General features: G+C 42.3%; 2 protein-coding genes across 12 annotated transcripts in view; both read right to left on the bottom strand.

The window, feature by feature from the left end:
* Nucleotides 1-298: 298 nt before the first annotated feature.
* LOC117140422 lies at nucleotides 299-1,051 on the bottom strand. The gene has a single exon (XM_033303307.1). The coding sequence runs from the start codon at nucleotides 955-957 to the stop codon at nucleotides 403-405; it is 555 nt and encodes a 184-aa protein (XP_033159198.1). The 5' UTR covers nucleotides 958-1,051; the 3' UTR covers nucleotides 299-402.
* A 757-nt stretch (nucleotides 1,052-1,808) lies between these two features.
* The window catches only part of LOC117140418 (four and a half LIM domains protein 2), a 61,253-nt gene continuing 41,266 nt past the window's right edge, over nucleotides 1,809-21,795 (bottom strand). For 5 of the 11 annotated variants that reach the window (XM_033303297.1, XM_033303298.1, XM_033303300.1 and 2 more), the window contains 5 exons: nucleotides 11,909-12,109; nucleotides 10,828-11,002; nucleotides 3,218-3,387; nucleotides 2,905-3,091; nucleotides 1,809-2,844 (listed from right to left, as the gene is read on the bottom strand). In XM_033303297.1, coding sequence (XP_033159188.1) covers nucleotides 2,687-2,844; nucleotides 2,905-3,091; nucleotides 3,218-3,387; nucleotides 10,828-11,002; nucleotides 11,909-12,109 — 891 coding nt within the window. In that variant the 3' untranslated portion in view covers nucleotides 1,809-2,686. Of the gene's footprint in view, nucleotides 2,845-2,904; nucleotides 3,092-3,217; nucleotides 3,388-4,543; nucleotides 5,148-7,825; nucleotides 7,984-10,827; nucleotides 11,003-11,908; nucleotides 12,110-12,608; nucleotides 12,937-16,971; nucleotides 21,769-21,795 lie in introns of those variants that run through there. The other 6 variants (XM_033303301.1, XM_033303303.1, XM_033303302.1 and 3 more) reach the window with 6 other exon arrangements.

The raw sequence follows: 21,795 nt of genomic DNA, 5'->3' as shown, positions 1-21,795 counted from the left end.
CCACAGAAAGGTTTTTAAAAAGATTTTATGAAAGAAACTATTCGTATATGACCGTAATACAAAAAAATAATTAAAATATTTATTTAATTCTCTACCATGCAAGGCATTTATTTTAGCAATTGATTACGTAATGACAATGACCCCCAAAAATTCGCCGAAATTCGCATAGCTTTATGCGTAGACCAGAAAATCCCCAGCAACATACAAATATTGCAACTATTACACGGTTGGGTAAATAAAATCATAAAGTGCCCGATTCACAACCCTGCATACAAAGTAACGTCGAAACGTGCCCTGATATTTGCGAATGAGGGTGATATATTTTCAAAAAATATTTGAAGTACGGCACTTTTATCATCTTACATAGCTAGGTGAATAAATATGTATTAAATAGCTTTATTTCTAGTCTGTATCATCACCCACTGTAATGTACGCGTCCTGCTCTCCGACTACTATCAGTTCATCATTGTTCTCGGCTTTTATTGTGGTTACATCCGGAGAATCCTCCGCCGGCTGTGTAGTAAGTTCAATTCGCTGGAATCCACCGGGTTTGCTTGTATCCGTAAAGCGATAAACCGAAAAATACGTTTGAATGCGTTGGATGATATTCTCCAGTATGGGCGGAAACTTGTGCTCCACTCCATCTCCATAGATCCTTAGGCTCAATGGCGTTTCGCCACGGATTTCCGACATTTTCGAGGGATTCGCTTTAAGAGCCTGAAGAACTCCTCTCAGCATCACCAGGTCCTGTAGGTTATTGCCGCTCTGATTGGGCGTCCTTCTGAGTATTAGTGATCCATTGGGCTTGAATTCCAGGTAACCAAACTTCTCCGTATCCATGGGAAGCGCTTGATTCGCTCCAACTCCGTTTTTGATCAGGGTCAGTGGTATGATGGCCGCCTGAAGGGCAGTGGTGAAGATCAGTCCCAATCCCAGCGTCAAATAGATCAACTGCATGTCGAATGATCGAAGTCTAGAGAAGATCCGCTCTGGCACTGGCCTGTGGGTGCACTAATTTTGGCTTCGCCTTGGCCAACGAACTTATTCCAACTGCTGCGCTTTTTCTCCGCGTCTTACCCGTTTTTCGTACGCATTTTGAGTGTAACTGAGCACTGTTTGTATTTGCCTTTGTTCGGTTTGGTTAGGCGTTTGGCTTGGCTTGACTTCGCCTGGCACATGGCCAATAAGCCCAAACCCAACTTTGAGACGTGCCCTGAGCAGTGGCTGCGCTTTGGTTTTGAGTTGTTTCTGCTGTTTGAGTTACTTATTTGCATTTATTTGTCAATTTTCTGTTATATTATTCTTCAACTGGCCCCGAAAGCGAAGTGTATTGCTAATATCGCAAGTCGATATTATCATGCAGTGAAAGTGTTATATTCCCCGAAGATATATGAGAAGGGTTCAAGTCACCCACAATGAATAAAATGTTTGTCTTGGGAGAGAAATATACATATGAAGTTGATCAACTATAAAATATTTAAGCACTTCATTTTGAAAAATACATAATAATGGTCCTAAAGAATGTTTTTCGGCATAAAAATATAAAAAAAAACTCTTTAGTTGATTGAACTTATAATTTTTGAGATTGCAGTGAGAAATGTAAAAAAAAAGCTATATTTATTGTTAATTGAAAGCTAAGTCTTGTATTCAAGTTTGTCGCTCAGTCTGGCAACGTGAAAATTCGACAACTGGTCACCCCAAAAATCGGTTACAAGTTTTTGAAATATTTAGGGTGACAGTATACTTAGTTTTAAAGTTACAGATCTGGATGTAATGCCTTTACCAAGCTCCTGCATAAAAACCATTAATTTTCGTTGATAATTTATTAATTTATTTAGATTGAATTTCATTAAATAGTTAAGGACATTGATATAATGTTGTGTCGCAATTATCATTATTATTTGTGTGTGTGTGTATTTAGTGCTTCAAGTAAGCGGAGTCTCTAAAATAGGTAAATAGGTAAACGGACGAAGGGATCGTAACGAAAATAATATAAACTAAACAATTAAATTGCTAGGACTTGTGTCTGTGTGCGTGTGTGTTCCTTGTGTTTCTGTTTAATAAACATAATGTACTATATATATCAAACAAAAATCGTGTGTGGTTTTTAATACAATAGAACTGTTTAGAACTGAAACCAGCGGTTAGGAAACTTTCATCGCGTTCGACTCGCTCGTCGCTTGGTTAAAACTTAAAATAAATAAATAAACATACATTTTTCAATGTGGCAACAATAGTTACAATTGGATCAGTATTTCATATTGATTTTTTTGGGTTTTTCCATTTTTTTTGTTGTTTAGTGATTTTGATTTCGTTCTGAAATGCAATTACAAATAATAAGTTTCTATACAATCTGATGTGCTGCTCTACTCGCGTGAAGATAAAGCGAAGTTACCATAGATTTTAGCTAACACTATCGACTTGAAGTTTACAAAATTTGATTTGCTTTTGATTTAGTAGGACTCATCATCATCATCAGCTTCAGCTAATTTTCTCATATCTAATGTAAGTGTAAGGCATTATCATCTCTTGTATATCGTTTAATACATCTGTGTATATTCCTCTTCATCGTTTTCCACTTGTAAGTATCCCTCTGATTTGATCCATAATTTCGTTGAATTTGTTTATGGCTAATTTAAGCTTGCTGCTCCACAGCTCTCCCACATCCAGACTCGTTGCAGATGCCTTACATCAGCTTCTGCTTGGCACAATCGGGGCACAGGATATCGGGTCCGTCGGTGATGAAGCCACGACCCACCAGACTAGCCTTGCAGCTGGCACACACGAAACAGTCGTGATGCCAGTGGCGATCCTCAAACGAGATGAAGCGTGTGCCGCCAATGCCTGATAAGAAAAAGGGTTTTGAGTCAGATTTCCTTGATATATATCGTCTATTTGGCTCACCTGTTATGGGCTTCACACAGGCCGTGCACCGCTTGGCAAACAGCTCGCCAAAGCACTCGGCACAATAGGGCTTCTCGTCGCGGCTGGTGAATCGCTGGCCAGCTAGCGTGATGTTGCAGTGGGTGCAGGTGAAGCACTCGCGATGCCACGGCTCATTCTTGTAGGTAACACCTCCCGAGGTGATGACCTAAAGCAACATGAAGGTTAGATCGGATTAGATTCAATAATACAATGATACTAAAAGTGAAATAGGGTGTACTACGAAATCTGAACTAAAGTTCCATTCAAATAGCCATACTCCCATCTTCCTAACCTTATTGCACTTGATGCAGCGCGTGGCAAACTTCTCCTCGTAGCAGCCGGCACAGTAGATCTCCTGCTCCCGCGGGATGAAGGACTTGGTCCCAATGGCCGTCTTGCAGACGCAGCAGCAGAAGCAGTTCTCGTGCCACTGCCTGGTTTTATACTCCATCTTCTTGGTGCCTGAAAGCAGAATAGCGGGTGGGAAAAAATCAATCCAAGTCGAAATCAATTTCCGCCTTCTTGAGGCCTTGAACCTTGAACTTTGGCAACCCACTAACCCAGCTCCGGAGCCTATCAATTCAATCTGAGGAGAACTCAATTTTAAGGCAGCGACAGATTGAGGGCAGAGTCAATCAGTGGATGGAAGACAATCCGTTTCCAATATAGAAACAAAAGCGTTCCTTCTTTATGTCAGCCAGACATGCAACTTTTTTTCCCAAAGCGAGGGGTGCCAGTCACGCCCCGCTCGATTCTTCCCTTTTGGCTTTAACATTTTCATAATAATTAATGCAGAAATTACGCAAATTTTGGCTAGTCTCGAGACAAAAGCCATTCCCTATATGATTTAGGGCTATTGCAGTGTTAGTAGTCCATATAAACCTTTGAGGATTTTGCCATCTTCTTGCTTTATTTATTGCGTGCTCGTAATGTTGCTGGCCAAAAATAATCAGACAAAAAAGAGTTGAGGCAAATTTTCTCCGTCACGAGAAAAAAAAGGTCTGCTAGTGCGGGTAATTGAGTGGAAATGTTGACTATGTCGTCTGCGAATTATTCTTTAATTCACGGTTGCCAAGCAAGACAGCAGGGGCATTCTCGGGAAAATTCGTTCTGGGAGTTGTGCTAAATTGTCTAACGAAAATTCCATTAAAATGCGTCATTAAATTTCACTCGACCTTAATTTTATTCATCTACGTTAATTTATTAAATAATACCAAAATAGTACTTCATACCAGACCTAGTATGCATGCTTTCAAAATCAACCTTGTTAATAAAAAGATTTACTTTACAATATTGGTTTGATTATTTAAATTTTATAGGTTGTCTTTCTTTATTACACATCCAAGTTGATAGACCCTAGATTTATAAAGTAATAGATTAGTTGTCTGTCTTGTTTGAGAGACCCCCTTAAATGGATTCATTACTCATCATCATCCATCGATGGCGATGACGCTATGGATCTCGCCACCAGCCAGTGGGCGGTTCCTTTCTTCTGGCCAATTTGAATAGTTTTCGGACAATAATATTGATAAATTATGATGTCTCATCCGTTGTTAATTAACATAAGTTCGATTTATGAGTGTGTGGACCACTGGAATATTACTGCTGGCCATGTTACCTGCTTTGCTGGCACGCGGATCGCCGAGGCGACAATAATCGCCCAACTGGCAATAAAAGTTCCGGTTCTCCTCCACGGCGGAGGCGTTGGGCAGGAACATGCTCAGCACGGCGATGTCCTCGTTGTTGTCCTTGGCCTTCTTGATCCGCTCGGCACCAATCGTTTTGGTTTGCAGGTGAAGCCGAGACTTCATTCTCGAGCTGAGTACATCCACGTCGGTCATGATCGAGCGCTACCTTTTGTATTTCTTGTTCGGATTAGTTCACGAATGGAAAGTGTACCCAGCTAAATGACTTCAGTTCTGACCTGCCCCTTTCTTCTGAACGAGAACACCTTGATAAGTCACGAAAAATGCAGTTTTCTTCATGCCATCGCTAAAGTGGGTCAGTTTGAGATCGAAGACCGGCTATAAAACTCATTTAAGATATTCCACACCAACCAGCAAACTCTGCTTATCTGGAATCGATCTCTGGACTTGGACAGAAAACAAATTTGGCGACGCCTAGTCTCTCTCTTTTTCACCCATGGATCTGGTATGATCCGAAGGCGTTGCCTCTATGACATCATTTGCCAAATAACGAGTTTCATTTAACTTAGCGAATGCTTATAAATAAAATCCCAAGCCAAATTGGTTATAATGGAAATGAAACAACAACGGGCTATCATAAATCATTAAATAATTAACTTTTTGTAAATACAACAAGACCAAAAATTTGTTAAACTTCGTGAACAATTTTTTTCTGATTTGCCCGAAGCTTGTGCGCAAATTGAAGCAGGAAATTGTCCAAGTCAGAAGCGCACAGGAAGCTCAGATTGGAATAGAATAGATTAGAGTGGATTAATAGCCATAGAAACCCACACAATTGGGAATTGGGAAGGTGTAGATGGATAACTAGGAATGCCGGAGAAATCATAATGGTCAAGAAATGGGATTCGTATTGGGTTGATGATGTAAGATTAGGGTCTGAAGAGCAAACGATGGAGGTGCGAGGTTGTAATGATAATGCTGATTTTTAGTCCGGATTTTTGAAGTATTATACATCAAAATCTAATTTAATGTTCATATTAAACAGTAACTTATAACCTAACGACTTTTTAGTGATATTTACAAAGTCAACATGTCACGAAAATGTCAACATATGATTGTCAAAATCTAAACTTCGTTAATAACAATAGCATTATTTACTTCTAAAATGTTTATAAACCCTAAGCAAATATTTAAACTTCCATAACTATGAATTTGAGCAATCAGAAACCTAGCAAAGCTACTCTTCGTAGTAAAACAAAGCAATAGTATTTATTTTAACTTGGGGATGTGAAAAACCTGTAATTTGACACATGAAATTCAAACAGAGCTGCAAGTTTTTATCGCGTGTGACTTCAGTAGAGAAATAATAATAGAATGGCTACCAGTATCGACTGCTAAGCTCTATCTAGTTCAAACTCAATTGACCCCACAGTTAGTCCCATCAATATTGGGTTACCAACTCGCAACCACAGCATTCGTATGGGTTTGCGACGCTCTTTGCGGCCAAATGGTGGGGCATAAACAACGTTTATTTATAGCGACCAGCGTCTAACATAATTATAACTAATTGTGATGGGCTGTCAGCTCCGCAAAGACCAAAGGCATCGCCCACTGAAAGATTGGAGTCTCAACCGACGCCTACAACAAACGTTGCCGCCGCAGCAATGACGCTCGGATTGCGAGGGTCAAGTGGCGAGGCATTGAGGCAATGATATATTGACAGGTCGCCGACTGCGAGTGCGACGCCGCTGATTGATGACATTTGCGATTACGTTTGCATTGGCCCATTCAGAGTGTCACAGCTCCGAAAATGAAAGTGGATTCGAATCGGATTCGGATATGTCAAGCTAAGCCCAAACGCCGTGCGAGCCAAAAAACCGAAGCCAAAATGAAACCCTTACTTCGTGCATGGTCTGCATTTTTAATTGCAATTGGAAACCATCAGCAGCGCAAATATCGCACACAGAAAGAAAAAATTTAATGATTTTGATAAATACTGGAGGAACCACATATGCAGTTGATGTAATCTTTACATTTATCTAAAGCTTTTCTTTTAAATCTGAAGAATTCGTTTGCTTCTGATTACAATGAGATCTTGGATTATAAAAATTAGCTATCATTATGAAAAGATATGAGAAGTTTGTGTGTATTGCAAATAGTGAAGGAATTTTGTGTACATATATCATTAAGATAATACTTAATGATACCAATACCAATTAATTTACTCAGCTTAGAGATCTTCTTTTTGAGCTGTGCATTAAAATGGGATTCATTTAGCGGCTTGCCGCAATATTTGATTTCCACCGCGAGATCTTTGACTTTGACCCGCCGCAGGGCACAAATGTTGGCTCAAAAGACGAGATTTATTGGTCTGTTAGATTCGGGGAAAAGAGAAATTGAATTTGCTTGTTTGCTGGCCTTTGTTTTGATAAGAGGAACGGATGACAACGGCTGAGCGGGATCAGCTTTGGCGGTCAAGTATGAGGGAGTTCATGATAGATCCCATAGATAGGATCTTTAATTAGCCAGGCAATTAAGTGGACTGCCCCAAGGGGAATCGACCGAATCAATCGCTTCGCATTAACGAACTGAATTGAAAGCCATGTGGCAATAGTTGCAAGCGATTTCATTTCGATTGATATTCAATTGCAATGACAACAGCAATAATGGAAAGAAATTCCAACTCAATTGCGTGCATATTCATATGTCTCTGTCGTTGGTTTACATGTTTTCCCATTTCGGATCAAATTTAAATGTGGAACGCGTCGAAATGGCCATCGCTTGACACTAAATGCAGCCAAAATGGGTCCAATTTCGTTTCCGGTTTTGGTGGCATGAAATTTCTTTGGTTATTTATGAATTTGACTTGAATGTGATATCGAAATGTAAGTAAGTTGAGCAGAGGCGGTGCGAGTGTCTAGATATCATTTCTGTGGTGACTTGCAGCTGCAACCTGAGGATTGTGTAATGTGTGCGCTGTGTGGGCCGCTCGTTACGTATACGCCCAGGATGTGTGAGCGAGTGCAAAGTGAAATCAGGCATTAAGTATACGCAATGTGGGTCGCTAGTTCCTCGCTGTTACCCGCTGTTGCAAATTACACACTATGAAAACAGAAGCCATTTGGGTACACTTTTCCATATTGTTTACAGGTGAATTGCTCTAAACAACAATATGTTTATAATTGGAGACGGGCACTGGTTTCTTTTAATCAGCGCCGGCGTCTCTCAACTACGGATTTTGGATGCGGAAATACTTTTTTTGGTTCTTTATTGTATCGAGATGATCAAAGTTTATGCATCAAATTCGCATGCAACACGTTGCTCCGAGCAAAACAAACACACTGTCTACGGGGAATTGATAGCTAAGCAAATTCTTTTGTATCCGCGGCACATTCCACGCGCTTTGAAAGCCGCTTTGAGACTGAAATCCCGAGTCGGGGGCCCCAAACAAAAGCAGACGGCGGAGTTCAGAGAGACAAACCAGCAACGAGAGAAACGAGTCGAAATTGAATCGAGCTGAGTGAACTGTGAATTGAGTGGAAATGAAAACTGTTTACTGGAGAGGCGGTACCTGTTGCATGCCGCCTTCGACAACAGATCATCTTGTTGTATCGAAGCCGACAAGCTGAAATAGCTGCACTGCTCAAAAATAAGGTCACTTTAATCAAAGGGAATTAACTTAAAATCGGAAAATACAGAGCAACAAATTGTCAGGGTTGCTAGGTTCTCGATTATAATATTCATTCATAAATCGCTCAAAATAATCTTTGTTTTTTACAAGGAAATATCTGTAAGATACTTTCTTTCTGTGTAACACTTGGCAAGGCAGTCGAGGTGCCATTTAGAGACTTCAATCTGCCGATCTCCGCCCGCTGGTGGGGCAATTATGAACTATTTTGAGTGAAGGAACCGGCCCGGGAGGAGATTGACGAACCCGCCGGCGCATGGCACTTGATATAGCCTCCGTTTATGCAGATTACCCCCGGTTATGAGTGTGGGCAACCATTATGCATTGTGGCTAGGAACATGTCAACTGATCACAACTTGGAGTTCAGACTGGTTGGTTGCATGGTCGCAACGCCCAGTGGCATTTGGTACGCGATCGAATAGGAAATAGTTGCAGTGCCTAATCAATTCTGTCCCGATTTGGAGCGACGGAACATTATGACCATAGGGCGTAGCGGAATGAAGTTCACTTCGCTGGCATCGTTTTTGATTAACTCGTTCGACTTACGGAAATGGATCGACACGCGTTGGATGATCGCAGCGTGCGTGGGATTCCCCTCCGTTCGCTACCAGCAAATCAATCAATTGAAAGTCAATAAAAAAAATCGAAATTCATTAGAAAAATATGTCAGTAATTAGCTGAGTTGAGTGAAGTGGGAACTAAACTTCAATGTGATGCAATGAAAAAATGTAATGCAAAAATCAAGGCTAATTGTAAACTTCTTAACATCTTTTTCTGGATCCACACTAGTCCTAAAATTCATTTTATTCGACTGGCCAACTGAATATCCATTCACCCATTTTATATACTTGACTCAAAATGAAAGCCCCATTCGCTGGGTGCCAAAAACCAAATTCTATTTAATTCTTCCCGCTGATTCGCAATCTTGCCGCAATTTTGCCGCACCTCCGCCTCCGAAAGCAGCATAATAATCATTTTTCATTCTAATGATGCCGAACCAAGGCAATTTAAAAGCCACAAATCAAGGGGTAGAATAGAAATTTAAATCCCAAAATCTTTGCTTCGTCGACGCGTGTCAGTGAGAGTAAATAAATCAAACAAAAAATGTACAGGCATCCGTGAATATTATATGGTGAGTCACTGGTGTGGGATTAGGTGAGCTCAGTGGGAATCCAAAAGATCTGGATGGGATCATGTTTTGAGTTGGTAAATCGCCAGTATTTAGTATGCACTTGATGCGGTGATTAGCTGGTGCCCAAATTGGTCACTGCCGTGTCGACTGTCAACCCGAGATCCACCTTTGATAAACAGCAGAATCTCTCAATCCGACGGATTGCGGTGTGTGGGATGCCCTGACATTGAAATAACTTTTCGCAAGTGCAGGAAAATCAACAATACGATATTGTACTGTATCTACGGCTTCTGGCCTGTTCTACACGTAATTGGCAACGCGTGGTTGGCAACCTTGCGTTAACGCGAAAGTGTCACGGCCCCCTTGGTGTTTTGGCCAAATTGGGAACGTGCCGAGGGGTCGGATCGGATCGGATCGGTTAAGATCGTATCGTATCTGGTGTTGGTGTTCGGAACTGATCTGCGGCATTTATCAGCCATAAATTTATCACTCGCTGACAAAGTCAATGTATTCCGACACTGTTTGCCTTTCTGTCATATTTATTTGCGCTACAATTGAAAACGGAGCAGCAGACACCTTGTCCACCGAAAAGCGGGTTGGAACGGGGCATTTGGAGAGCGGGTTCAGGGTCTGGCGTGGGCTGGAACAGTTTGCCCGTTTCATTAAAGACACCGAGTCTGTGGACAGGTGACAATGAACTTGCAGGCGAGACATCAACGCACTTACGTAAGCGCTCGTATCTTTGCATCTCGAAACTGGACGCACTCGAGTGTGGCAAGTTCGTTGGTTGGAATGCACGGTGTGCGAATCAATTCGGGTGGACCACATAAATCAGCGGCTAACATTTTGATTGTTTAAATAAGTAAACCTTACTTGAGTGTAATTTCAAGCTTTTAGCTGACTTTTTAATGTTCAAAACGTAAAAAGAGTTACATTTTAATAGCCATTGATTTTAATTTCTTTGAACTGTTTCCTAAGTCCATTGCTCCTTTAAAACGCTTTAAATTTGGTTTAATTATAACCAGTTGACCTTTGAGACTTAAGAATTATGTTTAGGCCTTGACAATAAGCTAAGATTTATTACCCATACGTGCAGTCCACTCCAATGACTATGAGCCTAGTTTGGCTAACAAATAGCTAGCCAAAGGCAATCAATTTCCTTGCGTTCGTATTATAAATTGATCAAGTGTTCGAGATATGTCATGGATACGGGATACCTGTGCACATCCACCTGTGCCGAACCAGTTTCCTGACCAACTCCCGGCTCCTTAGAAACTCCATTCAGCGGTAACAATTAGCCATCCTTAACGGTAACAACAAGAACTTGAATTCCGAGATTCTCATGGCAATCATTTCACTTTAGTGCTGCCATTACTCTGTCTCCGCCCGCAAGTATGCCACGATTTTCACACAGTTTTCCCACGAATTTAGCTTACCTGCGCGGAAAACTTCGCCGCAGCCATCGCAGCGGGACGCAAACTGGGCATCGTAGCAGTTGCCACAGTAGATCTTGTCCGCCTTGGCTCCAAACTGCTTGTCCACCAGCGACAGGTGGCACTTGAAGCACAGGAAACAGGCCTCGTGCCAGTGCTTGTCTTTGTAGGACAGATCCTGTGAAGGGAGGGATAACAAATGGAATGAGATACAAGTTTAGATTTATTTAGATACACTCAGGTGTTTCCTTAAGTAGTGAATATATAATAGGAAACTTTTGGAAAACTTATTTAAATTGCTTTTATAACTAGTTAACTTTAGGCCATAATATTCTTTTTTAAATTATTATTTTTTCACTAACTATAAGAGTTCATCTTGTTCTTTGGCATATAAACATTTGAAATAGAATGTGGATTTCCGTTGGGCTGTTGAGTGCTGGGCTTTTAGCCAAGCAAAATAAATTACCTAAAATTGTATTTTTGGTTGGCAGACATATTAATTGCCCTTATATTAAATACATTTTTCAAACTTGACAAATACAAACTGCATAGACCGTGAGAAATTATTTACGCAATGAAACCCTTAAATAAATTCAGAACTTAAATAAACCTTGCTCGCATATTCTACACACATTCCGAAAACAAATTAAACGTAAGCTATTGCATTTCTTCTCGTATTGCAGTTGTCATTCTAATTTTAACGCGATAATTAAAACAAATTATGGCTAGACGCATAAAACCGACAAAATAAAAGCGCGATGATAATAAAATGCACATAAAGTTCACAGCGCAAACATAAAAATCACATTAAAATTCAATTTTATTTTTCGGTTAAACTGCTGTAATCTGAAGTCTTTGCAGCGATTTCAAAAATATTTATGGATTCCATTTCTTTTTGGAACTGGTTTTCGTAACTTCTCAAGGGAAGTGTGCTCCATATTTGCCGTCTGCCTGCATTTCTGTCCTACTTAATGGTTATTAAATGTTTTGACTACCCACTTATGGCCATAAGTTCGGTTTACGAACAGTTTATTGGCCCCAATCGACGATCCCCAGTCGAAATGGTTGAAATACACTCACATACCTTGGAGTCGATGCCAATGATCTTGTTGCACTCCTCGCACGTATTGGCGAACACGTTCTCGTAGCACTTGATGCAGTACGGATGATCGTCCCGGATGACGTAACGCTGTCCGGTGAGGCTCTCGTCGCACTGCCAGCAGCAGAAGTGTCCGGAGTGCCAGTCCTTGTCCATGGCTTTTGTGTACTCGCCACTGAAAATTAACTGCAAGCACACACAGAGATCGGGGGATATAGATATCGATTCACATCGCACATGGGCATAAACAAAATATATGGGGGTATATATCACATGGATTGTGTGTGTTCTGTATAGTTTTCGGTTTTGTTTTCATTTTGTGCAGTGCAGTTTTCGGGTGTTACTTGGCTTGTTTTACTTTGTGGCACTGGTTGTGGTGGTGGGTGTGCTTAGATAGACTTGTTGGATACCTTTTAGTAAACATTTTGGCCGAGGAAAGTAGAGTAGTAACGTGTGTCGTTTTGTAAAAGTTCGATATGCAAGAGTTTTCATTGGTTTGTATACATATATTGATTTTGGAATCTTTTCGATTGGAATGTGCAAATGTTTTTATTTTTTGTACAACAAAGTTTTTGGGATGATCGGACAAAGAGCACAAGAGAATTGAGATATGATTACAGAAGAAGACTTTCGTTACGAACTGCCACAAAACTGTGCTGGGACACACATGACACAGGTCACCTACCCTCTTTCCTCGATGGTGGCGTCCACCTCGACCTCGCTGATCTGGACCTCGGATTCGCGCCGCTTCGACGACTTCTTGACCTTTTTCGTGGTCTTCTTCACTTCCGTTTGCACCGTTTGCATAATTTCCACGTCCGCCATCGCGCCCGCTGTCTCGCTCGCTCTAATGACCGACTGAACTTTCTATAATTATTGTATCTTGTGGATTTGTCTGGCCGTGTGTCTGTATATCGATGTGTGTTAGTTTTTGTGTATTTTCGATTTTCGATTTTCGATTTCGGAGGTCCAGCACGGTATGAACTTTGCCGAGTCGGGATCTCAACTGGCGCAGCGGTTTCCGAAAATGTTTTTCAAAACGCCTGCTGCACCGCTTTCAGTCCGCTCTGTATCTAGTTTCGCCACCGCCAAGTGTAAAAATAAAATCTCGGAGAGCCAGAGCCAAATGGGCGCAGAATGGAGAGAGAGCATCTGTCGAGATCTTTGGATCTCTATAGAGATTTATTTTTACGGAGCGCCAGAGACGGGCGTTCTGAATTATTGCGGTAGACAATGTAAATATCGCCAATAATTAACGGCATTATTGAATTTGCAATGCAATTGGGGTAATTTTCTCAGCGATTTCGGCCAATTTGCATGCAATATATCGTTCGCGCTTACCGCTAAAAATACTAAATGGAAAATCGAACGCATTTCAGGTGCCAAAAGTTGTGGGCGTTTGCCCCACCTGCCGGCGGTCAAAGGGGTGTGGCATGCTTGGCCACCCTCGGAAATCGTTAGCCCCCCCCCCTGCACACTCAAAAATCGCCCCCCTTAAATCGCATGTCAGAGTTTTGAAAATTTTTCAATTTTTCACCAAATGAAATGTAGTGTGTTTTTCTTGTTGTTGCTGGCGCTTGTGCACACGACACCCAAACAAACACACTCGCGCAAATGGAAAAGCGAGGAAAATTCTCTCGCTTCCCACACTGCACTACAAACGACACGATCGCCATCTAGTGGAGCATAAATCGCTTTTCCCTTGGATCGGTTCTAAAACGATTCTAAAACGATGATGATCTGCGCGTCTGGCATTTTGGCTTATCGCACCCTGCGGTATTTTTAAATTTTCCAATAGATTCCCTAATTGATCTCCATCGAAATTGTATTAATATATGGAATTTATTTTCGCATTCCGCAGTTTCTTGATTTTCTTGCATTATTACAGCATTTGGCATACAGACAGACATTGAGATGCCAATGTTTATTGAATTGAAATGAACCAACAGGTGTGCCGGCAAATTGGAAAAATAATCTCAATTTAATGTAAGAAAAAATTCCGAAATTCTGAAATACCATAAATAGAAAGGGTGCGTTTGTATCAGTTCATTTTAATTTTGTGAATTTATGTTTGTTATGTTCTCTCCCCCTTGTAAATTTCAAAAATTTGTTTGTTTTATGATTTGAAAGTAGCGTTCATCAAGGGCAAGTTAATAATTATGGCAACCATTCAATTATCTTATGCATTCGAAAAAAAAAGTCCATCAATATTCAGTATCTTTTAATAGAACACTTATACACCATGACCTCATCAGGTCCTAAATCAGTTCTTAAATTTTCTGGCAAATTAATATATTTCACCCAATTAATAACCGATGTTTATTAAACAGCAGAACAAATTTCCATTAGACAAATTGAAACGACACCAAAGGGCAGCCATCCAAGGTAAGTTTGGCGAAAACTAACAAGTACAAATGGCCAAATGGGCCGAAAGAATGTTCTAGTGACAGTTCAGTGGTAGAAAGCTATTAAGAAGGCCGTCTAAACCAAGCGGGGAATACGAAAAGCCAGTCCGATTAAAATGATTAATAAACAAAATCAACAGCTCGTGAAATGTTCTGGCTAAAAGAGGGCAGCCAGCACAATAAATACATGCACATTGTTTAAGAATCCAAATGTTGATGTAAACTGATTCACTGCTGAGATGGGAAATTTATGGTTCTAATGATGATGTGGCCACTGACGTGGGATGCGTCAAAATAAAAGGGGAGCGGGGGGATTAAACATATAAACCACAAGGGAAAATGTTAATAAAATCTCAGACTTTTAATCAGTTTTTGTGGATTAATTTGTCTACTTTATCAAATGAATATAAAAGAAAGATATCTAAGCAAAAATCTTAACATTATCATATGTAGTTTTTGTAATAATAAATTGCATAATAATCCATAATAATAATATAATAATAATCTAAAGGTCATTGGCAGAATAATTTCACACTTTAATTTTACTTGAAATCAAAATACATAATTACGCTTCCGGCTCAACTTCTTCGTGCGAATTAAGTTTCGCTGGCCATGCTCCTCCTATCTATCATATACAGTATGATATATGTTCGTGCTTGGCTATATGCACATACTTATAAAATAATGCATCGCATGTGTATATTAGTTGTTGCTATTTTCGCCGCAGACACGAGCAACAACAACAACTGCAATGGAGCCAAGTGAAATGCAATCTGCAAGTTGGTCTAAAAATAAGCCGCATTTCGCGAATCTTTGATAAAAAGTTTTTGCGTGATGTGACCGCTGTCCCCCCGCCCCCCTCCCCTCCCTTGGATCATCATTACGAGTATTTGGCATTTTTCACGCAGGCGTTAAAGCGTTAATTGGGTCATAAATTCAGGCAAAAGCACATATAGACAGTATAGGCGGTATAGAATATTCCAGCGTATTTTTATATTTCTGATTTCATGGGTATTGAGCGAAAATCAACGTCAAACAGGGAAACTTTCCCGAGACAAGAAGCCTATTCTGTGTAAATTTTATAAGTTCAAGTTTAAGAACAGCTGCGCCCCAAAAAGATTTGATTTTAATTTGGCACATTTTTAATATGTCTTTCATTTGGTCGATCATGTTTTCTGGAATATTATTGATGATGATGATAAAATGACGCTTAAATATGTATCTTTAAAATGCAAGAAGAACTGTATGGCGGTGTGCAAAAAAAAAGGTGTTTCATTTAACTGACACACTGAATATATAAAATTCATTTACCAGCTGAACGCACGAAATTCAAGTGAATTTTTTTAGAAAATTATTTAAGGCAATTTTCCGCGCGCAGTGCAAATACTATATATACACACACTTGTACTTTGGGGTAAAATATGAAAGAAAATATAACCGCAGGCTTTTAAGTGCGCCCCGCAAGAAAAATGAATTCATGTCAAAGACAAAACTATTGAATAAGACTTTTTGGCAACGTTTTGGCCGTGTTTGCTTGGATGTGGCTCTAACGCAAGTTCGGAGAGATACATTTATTTGCCGCACAAAATGCATTACGCAATGGCTTTTACAGAAATATATTCCAAATGGCCTGTTTACCCTGTGCAAAAATGGAGAACAAAGCCAAGTGAGCTGCGTAAACAAATCACTCGAGTGACACACTTTCCTGTTGGCCTGTCATAAATATTTTGGGAATTTTTCATTTTCAATTTCCCCCTTTTGCGGCCTGACAGTCGCTGAGATAATTTGTTATCTGCCGCGAACCTTTGTCGCCATTCTGCGGCTGACTTTTGCTTAATTTGACTAAGGATATGACATATAAAACTTGACAGCGGCATTTCGCCAAAAAAATAAAAAAAAACACGAGTGAGGAAAGTGCAAAAATAATGTTTTTCCCTAAACTGAAACATAAACAAAACGATCTGCATGAATGAAATGCAAAGTTGGACACTTGGATTAGCATACTTTTGGGATAAAACAATATACAATCTCACAAAAAAAAGTTAGAATTGCTTAAATTTATGTTCCAAGTTTATTTTGATCAAACTTGCGTTTTTAATTAGAATCTTGACATAATTTAGCTTTCTACCAAGAACAACAGATGTCCCCATATTTTCATTGACAAATTCTAGACCAACATAATGCCACTTAGCCCTGACCTTAGTGCCATCATTCAGACATAAGACCCAAGAAAACCAAGTGTGTGAGCCCCAATACTATATATACATATAACTCATGTTCATGACAGATTGTTTTTGTTTCGTTTATAGTCGTAATGACAACAGCATTAAAATCGAGTAAATCTATATGGCGTAGATTTTCCTTTGGGACCTGAGTGTTGGCTCATTGGTATTAGCCGTGTGTGTCAAGCGATGACATCATGCGAAAATGCAAATTGGGCCACAGATAGTTTTGTGCAGAATAACATGGGCAATTGTGGGAGAAGATTTATGAACCCTCTTCTTCTGCGGTTGCACTTGGTGGCCCATTGATGGGTGACACCGCTGCCGCGGCATGAATGATCTCAATGCCCGAGTATTTCGAGGACCGGTGCAGAATTGGCACAAACCGCAGATGCGATTTTCGATGGGGTGTATGACTATTAATAGCAACCAGAGTACAACCAAATGTTTTCTTCATTTATTCAGTTGGCTTTTATTCTCGTCATTTTTATAAAGACAAAAGTGTTAAGTAAACTAACAGCTATGGTAAACAATCCTTCAATCGTTCGTTTTTTCTTGCTTTCAAGGTTTTTCTGGGTCGTTAGTATAATTACATAGTTTATACAGATCGGAATCTCTGGGATCCCGTGGACGGGTGTTTACCCTCAGTCAGAGGAGCGGATGCTGGATTCTGGTGACTGGATCTTTAACTGGGACTGAATTCATGTACAGCGTGCTCGGTTTTGGATGTGGCTTGGACTGGATTGTGCTGGGCTGTGCTTGGCTTGACTTGGCTTATGATCATGTCTATAAGAAACAGATAGAGAGTAAATCAAATGGGTGATAGAGTGTGAAGGTTGAAGTTTTAGTTTGCAAACCAAGCGATCTAGAAGAGCGGATAGAAATTGGCATCTTTGAGTATATCGAAGGTGTCCACCACGGATCGCGCTGGTACCACTGCAGCCACCGTAGTTGAAGTCGAGGAGGGCGATCCACCAATCTCTTCGATGGATGACGCTGGGGTTATGCAGACACTCTGTCCAGTGCTAATGGTGGAAAGTAAGTTTTGCTGCGTGGATTCTGGGGTCAAATTGGTGGACACCGAAACGGGGGCAATCTCCGCCAGAGCAGCAGCTAGTGCCTTATCCAAGTGAGAATCGTCAATGGTCTGGGTCTCTTCTTTGGCTTCCTCCTTGCATTCCTTTGTTGAGGTCTTCTTGCGTTTCTTAGTCCTTTTCTTGGTGGACTGCTCTTCCTCTCTTTCCTGTGGTTCAAACTCAGCTATGCCCTCCAAGGATTCACCCACAAAGGCAAGACTGCTCCTAGGTGAAAAGGGTCCTGAACCTCCATTGGGTTCTTCATTGGTCAAGCTACTTCGTGAGCTTCGCCTTGAGCGTGTTTTTCTCTTTGGCGGATCCGCTGCCTCCTGGTCATCACTGCGCCGAGAGAATCCCATTTGGGTATCCGAATCATTATCATCCCGAAGTTCCTCTTCGGTTTTAGATCCTTTACGCAGCTTCTTCTTGCTCTTTTTCTTCTTGGGCTTCTCAGCTGGCAAGTCTTCCAATGGAGCCACTGCTTCTGGTTGTTCCTCGAATGCTTCTACCTCCTGCGGGAGTTCTTCAGGAACATCTGGTAAAATTTCTCGAACAGGACTACGACTGAAGAGGGTGATACTTTCTCCGCCTAGACTGATCCTGCGGTTTTCCAATAGCTCTACGTTTTCCATTTCGCCGTTTTCTTCATTAGCATTCAGTGGCTGCTCCTGATCCTGATAATATTCTTCTTCTTGTTCTTGTTCTCGATCTTGCCACCCGAATTCCTCCTCAAATTGATCTCTGGCTTCCTGTTCTTCATCCTCTTCTGTCTTAACTTGGACTCTTCTTTCTCCCTCTTCATTGTCGTCCAGTCGGAAGTTCTTGCGCCAGTTGTACTCCCTCTTGGGCTTGTAATTAAGGTCCACCTCGATGTCATCTTCTAGGTCGCCAACTTCAAGTTTAGGATTAAAGCCATATCGGGTACGTAACCTTGTGGATTGTCGTGCCACCACATGCGCATCACCTAGGTAACGCATCTCAGAATCGCGATGATCACTTTCTGGTATCAACCCCAACGCAATATCAACATCTGTGTGTCGGGTACCGGAATGCGATCTTTCCAGTTCCCTGGTCTTGGCCCACAAAGCGTACTTCTCACTGTCAGAACCGGACTTTTCCTTCTCAGATTCGCTGAGATCCGAAGGCAATTGCTCCTGAACCATGGTCTCGTACTCCCTTAGAATTCCAGACTGCTTTCTGTTCTTTATGGCCTCATTGTAGATCTGTTCGATAAAGGAGTCCGGATCGGAGTACGGGGTTGCTCCGCCCACAGCACCATCGTCGAAACCGTAGTCGAGAAAATCCTCCACATCATCCACCTCTTCCCAATCCTGAGCTCCCCGATTTTCATAGCGATCTGCATTCCTTTCTGCCTCTTCACATTCCGAGGTGTCATGGTGGGATTCATCGGTGGGCTGGGTGCGTTCGTTGTTATCCGAGATTCCCTCGTCCAACTCAAACTCAAACTCATCTTCGTCATCAATTTCCACCACCGTCTGTCGTGTGTCCTCGCTGTCATTCGAGCTGCTCCTGTCCTGATCCAAGTTCTCATGGTCTCCCACAATATCATAGCTATAGATGGCATTGGTGGAATCGAATTCAGCGGCTTCGGCCTCTGCAGCCAAAACAGCTCTTGCCCAGGAGTCTTCATCCCTAACCGGACTTTTTGAATCAGAAAAATCGTTTGGTTCTTGGGTGTAAAAATCCTCTTTTAACCAAGTCCTTGTTCCAGTTAGAGTTCGCACTTCGATCTGTGATATATAAACATAGTCATCACTGGGATACTCCTCGACGGGCTGTTCCTGTGCAAGTGAATAGCGACGGAAGTGATGGTATTCATCCGGTTCCATGTCACCCATTAAAGCCGAGTCCGAGGCCCTTCGCTCGCTGTCCAAGAAGTCTGCGTTTAAGTGCCGCGAGAAGTTCTCGAAATTAATGCTCGAGGCGGCTAACCTATCTAGTAACTGATCCTGCAGCTCCCTCTTAGCCGACTCCGCTTCGATGTCCCTCAACTGAGTTAGCTCCTCTTCCCTCAAAGGCGAACGACTCTGGCTACGTGATCGCTGGAACTCGGCCGTACGATGACGCAAATCGTCCAGTTGGGCGGCAGATATATCCTCGAACTCGCCAGTTCTCTCCTCGGAGTAGGTCTTGGGTTTGGCTCCCAGACGACTTTCGGTCAGAGAGTCTAGAATGGCCGCTTGGAGTTCCCTTTGAGCTGCAGCCTGCTCTCGAGCGTAGTCCATGCTCGATCCTGGAGATGGGCTTCGGGATCTCTGAAATTGAGCTGCCTCTCGACGTAGCTCCTTAAATTGATCGCTGCCTAGATCTAGGGACTCCCCCACGTAGGTGGAGCGTTTGAAACCGCTGGCCATGAGTTCGTCCTGCAGATCCCGTGCCACCTCAGAAACCGTTCGGTCCAAGTCCGGATTCTCACGTGTCATCTCAACCACTCTCTCTAACTCCGAATTAGTGGGGCTGAGCACGCGAAGCTCTATTTCCTCATTGGCATTGTGTAGCTTCTCCAGGGCATCCATGTCGACCTCCCGCTGCTTTGCACCCACGGCCAGGACACTTTCCAACTCCTCGCTATTTTTGCGTAGTGTGCGCAACTCACTACCCTCCAGGTTAAGCATCAAGTGGAAATCATCTTGCACTTTTTCTTGTGACTGTGACCGGGAGCGAGATGGGGACAAGGATCGCTTGTCGCGACCTACACCAACCTGTTCATCTTTCTCTTGAACATATTCATAGACGTACTCAACGGTCAAACGGGTTTCTGGCTCCGGGGTCCTTGCTCTTTCCTGGAGTACCTCGAAGAATTGATCATTCTGAGCAATCAGCCTCTCCCGGCGCTTCTGCACACTCTGCTCCAAATTAGCGGGTGTTGGAAGTGGCGAACGCGACCGGGATCGAGAATGGGATCTCACTCGATTCAGACGAAGTTGCTCGAAGAGTCTAGCCATGCTCTCCGGTGTATCCTCAGGTTCTGCTTCGGTTTGGGTAGCATTTTCCTCCGGTGGCTCGGCAATTTCAATGGATATTGTGGGTAGAGGAAGCGGTGAAGATGGCGGTGAAGCGGACTCTATTATGATCTGAGGCGAAGACATTTGATCGTGTAGTTTTTCGAAGATTTCATCATTGTGTTGAATGCGTTTAAGTCTACGACTTTCCAAGCTCTTTTCTATATTACCAGCCGTTGGCAGAGGAGAACGGGAACGAGATCGGGATCTTGAGCGGGCATTCCTCTCAGCTCTCAGGGTCTCTACAAAAAGTCTCATCTCTTCAGGTGTAGTTTCCGCATCCTCTATGTTCTTGTCAGCCATTTCATTAATCTCGATTACAGGCTGTGGTAGGGTGACCTCCAGTGTTGGACTTAATCTTCCATTGCCATTAGTTTCGATTTCCATAGAACCTTCTGAACTTGAGTGTGATAGACGTTCGGCGAGTTCATCGTTCTGTTTGATTAATCGCTCCCTGCGCTTATGAATGCTTTTTTCTAGGTTCTCTGACGTGGGAAGTGGTGAACGGGAGCGGGATCTGGATTGAATCCTTCCGACAGAAGGCTCGCGTCCCCTTTCTTCCAAAACAGCACCAAGTGTAGAGCTTTCAAGTGGTTCGTGGACCATGGGTAGTATGGATTTACCATCCCTGGCATCATCGGCTACAGTTTGCACTTGAAGTTGGTCATTTGTGGATTCGGTTTCATTCAAGTTCGACTCCAGAAGTTGAAGTACAGACTCGCAGTTTAGTTCGCCTGCCATTACACCCTCCTGAGTGTCGTCGTAAACCTCCAGCGATCGCTCCGTGTCCCCATCCATCAAATTGGCCACATTCTTGGGAGCTGGTGAGGGATATCGCGATGCCGAACGGGATCTCGATGGGTTTACAGATGCGGTAAAGTCGTAGAAATCGCTGAGTCCCTCCATTAGCAATCCGTACTGATCCCGCCAAGGAGCCGTATCCGGCTGCTGGACATTGATGGCTGGTGCTGCTCGCGGTGGCTGCTGTTGCGCTGACTGCTGCTCCTGGCTGGCGGACCAGCGCTCCGGATAGTGCTCCATTTCATCCATACGTGGACTGCGTCGCAAGCCAGGTGAACCACCCCTTGATTGCTCCTCTGCTGCGGTAGAGGTTTGCAGCTTTTTGGGGGAAAGGTGAAGCGGAAA

This window comes from Drosophila mauritiana, chromosome 3L, assembly GCF_004382145.1.
Source record: "Drosophila mauritiana strain mau12 chromosome 3L, ASM438214v1, whole genome shotgun sequence".
Taxonomy (NCBI): Eukaryota; Metazoa; Arthropoda; class Insecta; order Diptera; family Drosophilidae; genus Drosophila; species Drosophila mauritiana.
This window is presented reverse-complemented; position numbering and strand designations above follow the sequence as displayed.

Excerpts from the sequence above, each read along its gene's own strand:
- LOC117140422 (XM_033303307.1), bottom strand. The coding sequence starts at position 957 with ATGCAGTTGATCTATTTGACGCTGGGATTGGGACTGATCTTCACCACT.